Here is a 12,322-nt window from a genome sequence, read left to right as displayed (position 1 = left end):
CATGAGTTATTGATCACATTTCTTCCCTGTGTGGTTCATTAATGACATTCTTTTGTTTTACATACGCCAACACTTTAATCTGTTCCCAAGAAAGTGGTGGCTGAAACGTGCAGTAAGTGGACTTTCTCAAACGTTTTACATCAAATGGGACGAAAGTACAACACTTTGTAATAGCCATTTGTTTCCATTGCACAGAACAGTGAAGAAACCCTTTCAGATCAGTATCCTTTGGAGGAAGTACCTGTATGTGCACAAGTAACTTCATATGATTTATACTAATTTATACTGTGCCTATTATTTCTGACTGCAATGTGAGTTGCAGGAGTCCACATCTAGGCCTACAGAAGAGTCTGCACAAAGAAGTGATACAGACATAGGTGTCATTTACACTGGGGACGCTGGGGACATGTCCCCACCACTTTTTGAAATGGCTGATTTTGTCCCCACCACTTTTTGAAAGCATTTGGTTAAAATGTTCTGAAAAATCAAGCCAACCAAGAAATGTTAAAGGTTTATTTGCACAAAATAAAACATGCAATGCAGTTTAGATACAGAAAGAAACAATGTACATTGTCCAAAAAAAGTAACTTAACCAAAATAAACTATTACTGATTCTAAAATGACCCAAAAACATGCAGGCCCCGATCAGTAACTTGAACAAATTCTTGAAAACAGTTTCTTCTTGTCCAAGTTATACATTCTCTCTCTGTGAACATGACAAACAGCCACACTGTTGTTATTTGATGCAGATATGTTGCATTGTATGCTTATGGTGTGTTTTCTTTATGTATGAATTTCATTGTAATCATTGACTTAACACGCTGCAGTTTTCTACAGTGCTTTGGCACTGTTCGGTTGAGCTGGTGTTGCAGGGACTTGTTACATGTGCAGTCGACACTGTTGAGGGTTTTATGCTGAGTATGTTCGTGTTGTTGACTGGCCTACACTATGCCCATTTTTGATGATGATATTTTTGAAATATTCAATATTTTGCTGTAATGTTTTTTCATCTGATCTTTTGTCCCCACCACGTTTCAACACAAACTGACGCCCCTGGATACAGAGGTGGGCAGTGTAGTACTTTTCCTTTTTATTTGTTGCAAGAGGCATATGTTGATAGTTTTTCAACAGAAAAAGTAGTATTTTGATCTGAAAACCCCCAAAAGCTTTTGGGGTGGGACCCCAGAAACTCACACATACCAGAAAACTTTTTAATTTCTAAAAATAATAGAACATTAAAATCTAAAAGATCTCCCCCTATATTAATATTGAAGAAAACACATTAAATAACTCTTAATTGTAACACTTGCTCTCCTTTAACAGTCAGAAGCAAAGCATATGGGAACTAGAAATCGGTAACTCATTGTGTGAACATACATTCACATTGCATTATTTTGCAGTATAATCCCATATATGTTTGTTCCGTAAGGGACTTGCAAAGAATCTCAGGGCAATGCACACAGTTTGTGCTGTTGTTAAAGCCAGACTCCGACGAGTCGAATATTAAATGTGTGGTTCCAACAAATGAATGATGTAAATGACACTCTCACGAGTCACGAGAAAAACGATATCTCAAAAAGAACTCTAACGCGCTGCGCTAAAGGACTTCCCGTATCATAAAGCCGCAATCTAATCTTGTTTACATGAAATAAGCCTGCTCCCGAGCAGGTTTAAGCTTATAGAACTGTTGCTATGGCAGCAAGTCCAGGATGAGCGTCGAAGAACCAAACAATCCAAGATCATGCCAAATCGCCAACAATCAAATCCAGCTAACTGAGTTAGCGACGTACGAAGTACGGACTACTGATCAAGAAGGTCCTCTGAAAATGCACATTTTGGATGTTTCCCTTATTTGACACAACCATGTCAGGACATGGCACCTCACTGCTAATAAGCTGATGAGGAGACACCCAAAATATGCAGTGTAGCCTAATATGCATATTTGCATTTAGAGCTTAAACCAGCTAAGACCAAGGCAGTCTGTAACAGTAACATCAACAAACTGTCAGTTTCCACTTTAGATTCAGTGTGTGTTGGTTAAACTGCATTTTGTCCTGAAATAGCTGATCGAATGAGCTGTAAAACGAAATGCAGCTATACCAGGAACCGGTTTTTCACATTGAGATATTTTGTTTCAAACTGACCAAATGCACCACAGTGAAGCAGAAGTGAGTTCTAGTGGCCCTCCCACCAGGAAACGCATCAGTTTAGTGATGTTATCTATATTAAAATGATCAGAGAGCAGTCAGACCAACAGTGCTGAAACAGACCTGGTGAGGTTTATACTCTGAGAACATGGATGCTGAAGTGATGGACAACATTATCTTGCTAGTGCTGGTCACTCTTCTCAGCGTTGTTCAGAATGGTAAGACATTTAGAATGATGTTTATGCAGATCATCTTTGAAAACATAGTGCTGTATTTATACATCTAGAAGGAATTAGTCCACACTAGCATCTACATAAACATGCAAATTCATTAAAATACCCATAATACCTAATCTCTAATATATTGACTTCTCCTTTAGTGTTCTTTGCCCTAAAGGTTGAAAAAGAGTGCACAGGGGTTAATTCTAAACAACATTCTACAGCTTTTGAGCGCTTGTCCTGTGCAAAGTGAGTATTGATTTAAGTTTACACTCTGTTCATCCACTATGGAATTTAACTGAAATAATTTAAGATGATCAATGACTATAAGCACACCAGAAAAGGAGTGGTATATATATATATATATAAGAAGAATCTATTTATGAAATAGTGATGGTGTGACGACTTTTGCATAACCGCTCCACATTTTCCTGTTGGTGAAACTAACTTCCTGCTTTATTTACATAATCTTAATGTTGCACGAGGGTCGCACTGGTCTGTCTGTAATTGAAAGCCTTTTTGTATTTATTTAAACACATTTCTCAAAACATTTCTTACATTAAAGTAAATTGGGCTAATGTGGGCTTTAAGCAGATATACCAAACTGAAAGCATTTATTATCAGTTGCATCTCAAGACTGTTGGGTTCTGGTTTGGTTGTTTGTCTCAATTTAGATTCAATCATAAAAAGTGTCATGAACCACCACCAGAGAGGAAGTAACAACTCTTTCACAATATTTCTCAAAGCTACATTGATGTAAGAACTATCAGCACATTTTGTACATCAGTGTTTGGTCAAATGGAATACCCGCTGCGTGACGGAGTTCACGGAGACGATAAGAGTTAGTTTTTGAGACTATAAAAAGTTATGCTTGCTATTATAATTGAATGAACTGCTTCATAATGCTTTATGTACTTATTGTTTTTTACTTCACAATTTAAGTCGAAACTGCATGGATACATACCCCACATTTCTGGCAGTGCTGTGGTGCGCTGGTATCTGCCTCAGCCAAGGTACATGAATTAATTCATACCAACACTTTCATCAATAAAAGGTGCAACATTTCTTTTTCACATTCTGACTAAATTAACACATTATATAGAATTAAAAGTGCTTTTGTTATTTTATCATCAATGTTCACTATATGGTGGAAGGATAACAGAAACTACCCCTTTTGTAATGTGATAGAAATGGTTTGCATTTCTCTGCCAATAATTCATGCTGACCCATATGCAAATATTTGTCATCATCATCATAAAAAAAAAAAGAAGTAATCCTGTTGCTAACCAACCGACGCATACATAATGTGAGTCAGCCCCAATAAAAATTCTATGAGTCAGAGAAATTACCTGTACAGCAGTGGTGGGCCGTCAGGGCCAGCAAGGCCTTCTCTGCTGGCCTAAACATTATCAGAATCACTGACTTGAACTTTAATATATATATTTTATGAATGAGTATTACATGATTCCCAATAGTCCATTCTCGTAATGTCATAGTTTTTCTCTTGGTTGCGCTGCTTCCAGTAGTGTATGTTTATTTTAGCGCTTTTATCCAATCATATTTCAGTCATCATGTGTTGCCAGGACAAATATATCTGCCTCGAGGCCTTCAGAATCGATAGTGCGGGCGCCTGTAGCTTAATATGAATGGCAATGAAACTGTTGCTTTAACCAATCAGATAATCAGTCAGATTTAATAAGCCAATCAGATTTCGAGTTGAATGCACCGGGGCCATCTAGCAGGCATACAATAACGTAAGCATTTTCACGCCCTTTGATTGGATGGTCAGAGCGTGTACTACTATTACTGGTAGTCAGAGATAGCTAACCGCATCAGTAGCGAACTGTGTAAACTAAAATATATTCCTGTAGATTTAATAGTTTTTCAACCCACAAATTAATGTTTCTTTCCTTCCTCGACCACCAGCAGGTTCAAACCTACCGGAAAAAAATCCCTTATTCAGCTTTATTCAGCTTACGCAGAGTCACGGGACTCTATCGATCTGTCCGGGTAAAAACAGAACTGACTGCAATGTAACGTTATGCCAGGACTGATTTTAAAGCCAAAAGTCGCGCTGATCTCATTGATATCGTTCAAAAATCTGTGTGAGAGTTTGTGTCGGCTGTAACGTTACACATCGTCTTGTTTTGCGGTGTTTTCCCGGTTTACTGCTTCTGTCGAGCAGACACTCTCAGCACTAGAGCGAATTAAAACTCATGCCAGAAATACGACGGGACAGACTCGACTTTCAGCACTTTATATAGCCTCGATGGCGATAGAAAAGGTTGTTGGGACTGAAACGCACAGACAACCTGTACATCCAAGTAATTTAAGTCTTTTTGAGGAAAGAAATTAGAATGGATTTTGTATTAAAAAAATAGGCAGTAGTTTTGGTGAGTATAATGCATTTTTTTGCCCCCGTTTTTGTCCGTGCATAATATTTTCTTCCTAATTTTACTTGTAAATTTATGATCGAAGCAACTTCTTTTTTCAAACATTAATACTATTGTAACCATTGAAGGATAAGACAAGGGAGTTTTCTTTTCTGAATTTATAATCGGAACGCAAGAACCACTGTAGCCAGCCGAACGCACTCGCTCGTTTCTCTCTACCCAGCCTTTCCCGAACTCACCGCATTAACCCTATAACTGCCGGTGCAAAATAAAAACAGGAATTTCACTGTTTTTCGTTATTAATTCAGGTTGGACATCACTGAAGGCCTAGGTGTGAAATGCACGGCCCGCCACTGCTGTACAGTAACTGTACATTCATTTCTTGGGAATTAGCCAGCTAACAGACATGTTTTAAGAATGTTTTACTAATGTTCCTATTAAGTTATAAAATTTATATTTTGGAAAGTTCTATGAACTTTTATAACGTTCAGGTTTAAAAAATGTTTTTCTTAATTATGCCAACGTATCATTTTGCAAACATTTAAAATGTTTTAAAAACATTCTAAAACATAGAATGTCCAACTAAAATGTTTCAGGGGAAAAAACATTCCATGAATGATGTATAAATTATGTTTTTGTGCTAATATTTTGAGAACATTATTAAATAACAGATACATTTGAATGAAAGGTCTGTTAACGTTCCTGAAAGAATGTTTGTTTATAACTTTTCCAGAACATTATCCAAAGTTCTGAGAACGTTCCCTGTTAGCTGGGTAGCCAAATTAACTATAATAAGAACATTTTTGAAGTCATTTTATAACCATAAACTATTTTTGTTACAGCTCCAGCTGCCTTTTCTGGCATTCTCTACCTTGTGGTCCGGCAGAAGTATTTTGTTGGCTACTTGGGGCAAACTTGCCAGAGGTACAATTTTAAAAAGTCATAATCCACTGTGAACAAATAAGCCGGTTTGGACATAAAACAAAAAAAAACTTTCCCCTTGTGCTAAAGTTGCATTAGTCAACTGAAACATTGTAAACTTTTACTGTTTACAATGAAATAATTCAACCCCCATTGCAAATCAGGTTTATTGGCAAAATATACAAACTTTCAGCTGTATAGCTCAATACAACATATGTTTCCAGTGGTTTCGCCAAATTCAACAGAAGATTTCACTTTTAATGACTTCTGTCTCAAAATTATTCAACCCCCTGAATAGAATCCCTCACAACAGCACAAATCTGCAAAACAGGTGTTGTCTCAAGCACACCTGATGCAACTAATCAAGAGCTTCATTAGTTGCACCAGGTGTGCCTGAGCTAGAACACATGACATATATGAACTGGCTAGGTTTGTTAAATGTCACGTTTGACTGCATGTTAGAAATATGGCTAAGTCTAAAGAATGGTCCAAAAAGTTAAGAGAAGATATCATCGCCCTTTACATACAAGGAACACGAAACAAAAAGATAGCGAAGGCACTAAATGTTCCTAGAGACACCGTTGAAAGGATCAGTGGTTACACCACCTGGACAGGGCAGAATAAGGAAGCTATTAACGGCTGCAACCAGAGTTCTGAGAATGCAGGTTCAGAAAAACCCTTGAGTGACTGCAAAAGATCTGCAGCAAGACTGTCAACAATGACTGAGGTTTCAGCTTGCACAGTAAGGCGCGTACTAAACGTATGCATTTTCCATTTCGGCCCTATGGATCAGCGGTATGTCTAGAGGGAGAATAATAAAGCATATGCTGAAAAGAACACTTTAGCGTGTGGAAAAATCCAAGATGGATTCATTGAAGTATCAGAAAATCCCAGGAGAAAATGTCATGCTGTCAGTAAGGAAGCTGAATCTTGAGTGTCATTGGACCTTCCAATAGGACAATGATCCCAAGTATACCTCAAATTCCACCAAGGCTTGGTTGCAGAGGAAGTCCTGGAAGATTCTACAGTGGCCATCACAGCCACCTGACTTGAACCCCATAGAAAATCTCTGCTGGGATTTGAAGGCAGTTGAAGCACGCAGACCCAAGAAGCACGCAGATCCAAGAATATTGCTGAACTGGAGGCCATTGCTCATGAAGAATGGACTAAGATTCCTCAAAAACGCTGCCAGAAGCTGGTGTCTGGTTATACATCTCATTTGCAGCAGGTCATTACAGCAAAACGGTGTTCAGATGCTTGCCATGAAGGGGTTGAATAGTTTTGAGACTGCAGAAGTCATTAAAAGTTGCATTTTCAGTTGAATTTGGGGAAACCACTAGAAACATTTGTTGTGTTGAGCTATTTCAATTACTTCTGTTTGATAAACAGAAGTAATTTAAATAGCTCAACACAACAAATGTTACCCCAATTTGGTTTCCCCAAATTTTGAGATGAATCAATGATTTGTTCATTGCAAACAGCTAAACGTCTGTCAATTTTGCCAATAAACCTTATTTGCAATGGGGTTTGAATAATTTGGATTACAACTGTACAGTAAACTTTTCTTAAGACACTAACCTTAAAACTACATAAGACAAATGTGGGCTGTTCTGCATTCCCAACATCATTAGCTAATCTAATTACAAATATTATTGAACCAATCCAAACGGGCTGAACTTTGATAAGATCAATGTGTCTAAACAGTTTCAACCCTGGATATTACTTTATACAAACGTCCATTCACCAAATTGTGTAATCCAACTGTTTTTACACACCAAATTTGTTGACATATATTCTCCTTGTATGCTTGACAGCACCCCTGGCTTCCTGTTCGGGAAACGAATTCTCTTTTTCCTGTCACTCATGTGTATTGTGGGAATCATAAATCACCTGATGCTCACCTATGGCAGCAATGACTACAAAGAATACATTCAGACCATCACCAAAGCATCATCAACCCTTCTGCTCTTGCCATGAACGGTGCCAGACAGATTTAACTTCCCCTGAGCTGAAACAGTAGAGTGGAAATACAGAAGTCAACATTTAAAGTGCATCAAAACAGTTCATCAAAGATGTCCTAAGACAAGAACGGGTATTGTTAAAAATTAATGTATAACTTTGATGAAAGGTTTTGGTCCACTTCAAATGTTGACTACCGTATATCGATCGGTGTAGATAAACTATTTCAGTTAAGGGTTTGTCAGTTAGTCAGAGGATGTGACAAGAAAAGAGTAAAACATTGATCACATTGATGAGTCATAAAAGCTTTTAATTGCAAAATGTTATATACATATTATAAACATTTAAAAATCAACAAGAGGATTAAAAAAAAAAATCAAAAAAAAAAAAAAATCACAAGGCTGATTTTATTAGTACCATCTTAGTAAAAGGTTTTAAAATAAATGTCTTAAAGGGGCATATAATTTTTAATTTATTATTATAATTTGAATATTTTCATTTTTCATGACCATTTTCACACCTCTCTCTGAACTTTAGATTTAAATTTGTCAGTTTTTTGCTACTGTGCCTTTAAAGGTACCAAGTTCTGCTCATGCACTGGAATGCGGGTTTCCTGTGGGGTGAAATATAGTTTTGCTCTGTGACATCAGAAATATTCAAAATTATCCAGCTTGCTTAAAGTCTCTAGTTGATCATTTTATCCCTTAAAACTCATCTTTAATCACCAAAATGACACATTTAAATGTTCTTTCCTTGAAAAATGTAGTCATGCCATAAAATAGCTTAAATGGAACTCTACACCCTTGCCTCATTTAGTATACGCGTTCTATAAATATTCAAATTAGCCCCGCCTCCACTCACACCAGCTCAGAGATCCACTCGTTGATAATATCACTCGCCTCATAATATGACCCATTTAAAGCAATGAATGTACTTACTGTGAAGTAACGAATGTAACCCATTTTAAAAAGTGCTATAACTACCTTGAGTTTGTATTTATGAAATTAACCTTACTGCTTCAACAGAATTAAAATTAAGATTAAATTCCTATGATCTCCATTTCTTTATGATCTTATGTATCATTGCTAACATGTGCAAAATTACATTTTATTTACAATAAAACAGTCTTTAATGAATTACAGTTCCACAGCTCTCATGGTCTCCTCATCTGTGGGTTTTAATTCCACAGACTGAAGTTTTCAGTAGATGTTTGGGGTCTCACATTTTGGATGTTGACCTCATCTCCCATGATAAGAGATCTGCAAAATCAGATTCCCAGTCACATTCTCAATACTATACACCCATCAGAGACGCCTGCTGAATTATTAAAACACACCTTAAACTGTCGTTTGCTGAAGCCAAACCAGTAGGGAATGTCAAAAAGGGCATCCGAACAGTACTTGATGGTGAAATGCGTGTCTTTCCAGGTGGGTTTCACCTTTTCTGCATCAACAAGGTTTTGAAAGTTCTCACCGACCCATCCCTGTAGTGCAGCACTAACATCAACCTTTACACACAAAAAAAGCATTTACTTTTCAGTATTTTTTTTTACCTTGCCAGTAAAATAACACTGAACCTGTACATCATAAATCATTGAAAACAAATCTCCACCACAGAGGAACTCACATCAACTGAATAGCTCTCTCCAGCAACAGATGAAATAGTCTGGTCTAAACCTCTCTCCATCTCCCATCTGATCATTGGATGACTGCCATTGATCGCCACCACGTAATATCTGAGATCTATAGACAATAATAAGAAGGGTGAGGCATTTGACTTTAAAAATACAGTATGCAACTGTGTCAAAGTTTAATGATGTCTTTGCTATTAACATTGTGACCTATAGCTACATTGCATTTCCTATTTACTAATGTTTACCACTTTAGTGATGTTAATATCAACAAGACCATAAATATCACTGTTTCAAGTTCATATTGAAATGGATAAATAATGATAAAACATGTACATATATCTTCTGTTGAAGTCTCAGGACCAAAATATGTTCGTCCAAATCATTGCATTCGGTCCGATACAATGTCCTACCTGCCTGTCAACATACAGGTGAAACTCAAATTAAAATATGGTGCAAAAGTTCACTTATTTCAGTAATTCAACTTAAAAGGTGAAACGAATATATTATAAAGAATCATTACATGCAAAGTACGATATTTCAAGCCTTTATGTGTTATAATTTTGATGATTATGGCTTACAGCTTATGAAAACCCCAAATTCAAAATTAGAATATTGTGAAAACGTTTTCATAAGCTGTAAGTCGAGTTTCGAGTTTCACCTGTATTTCCATACCACAGCGCACCTGCTTTTGTAGAGCTTATGCTGCATTCACACCATGTTAAAATAACCGTAATTATAGTCTCAGCCTCAGACGTCACGCCCACGGAACGTTGGCTAAACGTCTGATGCATATGGTACACTTGACTGGAAACACTTCAGGAATGTCAAAGTCGTCATGTGATTGGTTGAATTTGATCGGATTTTCGCGTTTGAGTCAATATCACTATAAAGTGCCTTTGGTGTCCTCATCACAATCACTCAGTCATCATGAACATAATGCAAAATAATGAAATTCTGAGGTTTTATTATAAGTGGCCAAACATTTACACACATACAAGTACAATGATAAGTCTCTTGAAATGTGTTTTTCTGATTTTATACCATTTTCTTTGATTGGATATATGTGATTTTGTAATGTCCCACATGCTGCTCAGCTAACTTCAGTGAGTGTAAAAAGTGGTTAAATGACATACAATTAAAACACTATTTGAATGTACTTATTGTCCTCAACAAGTTATTAAATAAAACAAGTCATTTTGATTATTTCTATTTTATTTTCATAATAATATTAAGCATTTTGCATGTGTCCCTGAAATTGGCGTCCACCCTGTCATTATGGGGTTAACGCTCCTTTAAGAAACCAACTGATGTTCTCAGTGACCCCCCTGCCCCATTTGGTCTTTCTTCAGTGGAGGTTAAAACATCTGCTGCACACACAATACGTATCTACACTTATATTTCCAAATTTTTATCATATTGTGTTTGTAGTTGCGTGTTGTCAAGCTTAACATGTCCACCCTGTCATTGTGAAATATTAATTAATATAAAAACTTTTCAGAAATTCAAAATATATATTTTAAACAGTGCACAGTCAGCTTCAACAGTGAATGACTTTGCTAACTGCATGTACACCATGTGCTAATTAAATGCTAACTTTAGCCAAAAATGTCCACCCTGTCATTGTCCACCCTGTCACCAAGCCTGTGTCCACCCTGTCACCAATACATATTTAGGCAGTAATTTCATTATTATAAAAAAACTTTTACCATTAACTAGAATGTTTTGTTGGGAAAGGGACACATTATCTTTCTTTAGATCTACATTTTATAATCCCTAAGCAATGAAAATGTATTTATTCTACTTTGAATTTGTCCATGACAGGGTGGACATATTTTATGGTTTGCCCGTATAGTGTCAGATTGCAGTTAATTTATAAAAAGTGATGGAGCTTGACCAATATGCATTTCTAACAGCCTAAGGTCTCCTTAATACAACACATATTAAATTAAATGGAAAATCTCAGATTTTTATTTAGGAAATTGTGAGGTCTCAAAGGCACTGTATGGTGATTTTGACCCGTTTATTTTCGGTCTGCCGGGAAACAAAGTGCAGACGTGTGCATTTCATGTGTTTTGAAGGAGGCATGGCTTAGGGGACGCTCTGGCTGAATGGAGGGTGGGATCTCATGCTTTCAAAACTAGCTTGCTATTGCTAGCCGCTAAATTGCCTACCCTACCTTTAATTGCGGAGTTAATATACAGAAGCAGGTTAAAGACATTCACTGTGTGAAATATTAATAGCAATAAGAAATCATACCTGGCACATCTCTGTTTCTCTTTTCTTCGACCGTCGTGTTGGTGCACGCAGACACCAGTATGTATATTGTCATTGAGGTAAGTTGTCGTCTCAAATCGGTGTACTCTCCCAAAGTACGTACCGTGATTTCCCTAAAATCGCCATAAAGGATTAAAAAAAGCAAACTATATCTAAACATGTATATTACCATATGACGTTATTTGAATCCATTTACCTTCCTGGAGAATTACAGAAAATCACGTTTCCTTTGCTAGACTGGATTTCATCGATGAACACGCAGCTGTTCTCCTGATCCCACTTCACGACTGTGCAGCCCGCGCGGCGCTCGGTACTGAATCCACGAGGAGGGCTGTTTAAAAACGACTCGAGCTCGATAACGTCCATAACGCACCGTGAAAGGGTGTTTTGACGCATGCTATTTCTTTTTTAACTTCTTGAAGACGTAAAGAGTGAACGTCCTCATGAGTCGCCCGACTTTGCTTTGTTTCGTTTGATGGGCGTGGACCTGGTTTATGAATCTGGGCATCAAAAGAACTTGAGTCATATCAGTAGAAGTTTAACGAGTTTTATCACGTGTCATACTGATAAATAACTGGGTTAATTAACCCAGTTTTCTTTTTAAACGACAAACAAAGTTGTAAATCATGGCAAATTTAGTACATCTTTCCATTAGTCACTTCAAGGTCAGTGTACGCTTCAGTGCAACGTTTCCCTGAGGTACAAAAAAGTTTGTTACCTTCGGAAAATATAAGTCATTCCCCATGCAGGAAAAAACAGCTTAACCAGACTACGCGG

The 12,322-nt window shown here is 37.1% G+C and overlaps 2 protein-coding genes across 3 annotated transcripts; one reads left to right on the top strand and one right to left on the bottom strand.

Moving 5' to 3' along the window:
* The first annotated feature begins 2,141 nt into the window (after positions 1–2,141).
* On the top strand, positions 2,142–7,996 carry alox5ap (arachidonate 5-lipoxygenase-activating protein). Its single transcript, XM_079600498.1, has 5 exons — positions 2,142–2,365; positions 2,527–2,614; positions 3,308–3,378; positions 5,601–5,682; positions 7,494–7,996. The coding sequence occupies exons 1-5, from the start codon at positions 2,296–2,298 to the stop codon at positions 7,654–7,656; spliced, it is 474 nt and encodes a 157-aa protein (XP_079456624.1). The 5' UTR covers positions 2,142–2,295; the 3' UTR covers positions 7,657–7,996.
* On the bottom strand, positions 7,930–12,316 carry medag (mesenteric estrogen dependent adipogenesis). Of its 2 annotated transcripts, XM_079600497.1 has the most exons (5): positions 11,742–12,316; positions 11,528–11,658; positions 9,265–9,380; positions 8,975–9,145; positions 7,930–8,897 (listed from the first exon to the last, which is right to left on the bottom strand). In XM_079600497.1, the coding sequence occupies exons 1-5, from the start codon at positions 11,939–11,941 to the stop codon at positions 8,877–8,879; spliced, it is 639 nt and encodes a 212-aa protein (XP_079456623.1). In that variant the 5' UTR covers positions 11,942–12,316; the 3' UTR covers positions 7,930–8,876. The 2 variants fall into 2 exon arrangements, with proteins under 2 accessions (XP_079456623.1, XP_079456622.1); XM_079600496.1 differs by having other exon boundaries at positions 8,086–9,145; positions 11,742–12,032.
* Between the last annotated feature and the right edge of the window lie 6 nt (positions 12,317–12,322).

The sequence above is a fragment of the Phoxinus phoxinus genome (assembly GCF_949152265.1).
Source record: "Phoxinus phoxinus genome assembly, chromosome: 23".
Taxonomy (NCBI): domain Eukaryota; kingdom Metazoa; phylum Chordata; class Actinopteri; order Cypriniformes; family Leuciscidae; genus Phoxinus; species Phoxinus phoxinus.
Note: the sequence above shows the minus strand (reverse complement) of the source record. Positions and strands in the feature narration are given on the sequence as shown.

Excerpts from the sequence above, each read along its gene's own strand:
- alox5ap (XM_079600498.1), top strand. The coding sequence starts at position 2,296 with ATGGATGCTGAAGTGATGGACAACATTATCTTGCTAGTGCTGGTCACT. Across the intron at positions 2,366-2,526 it reads TCTCAGCGTTGTTCAGAATG|TGTTCTTTGCCCTAAAGGTT; the intron begins GTAAGACATTTA and ends CTTCTCCTTTAG. Across the intron at positions 5,683-7,493 it reads TTGGGGCAAACTTGCCAGAG|CACCCCTGGCTTCCTGTTCG; the intron begins GTACAATTTTAA and ends TATGCTTGACAG.
- medag (XM_079600496.1), bottom strand. The coding sequence starts at position 11,941 with ATGCGTCAAAACACCCTTTCACGGTGCGTTATGGACGTTATCGAGCTC. Across the intron at positions 11,659-11,741 it reads TTCTGTAATTCTCCAGGAAG|GGAAATCACGGTACGTACTT; the intron begins GTAAATGGATTC and ends TGGCGATTTTAG. Across the intron at positions 9,381-11,527 it reads GAGAAACAGAGATGTGCCAG|ATCTCAGATATTACGTGGTG; the intron begins GTATGATTTCTT and ends TATTGTCTATAG.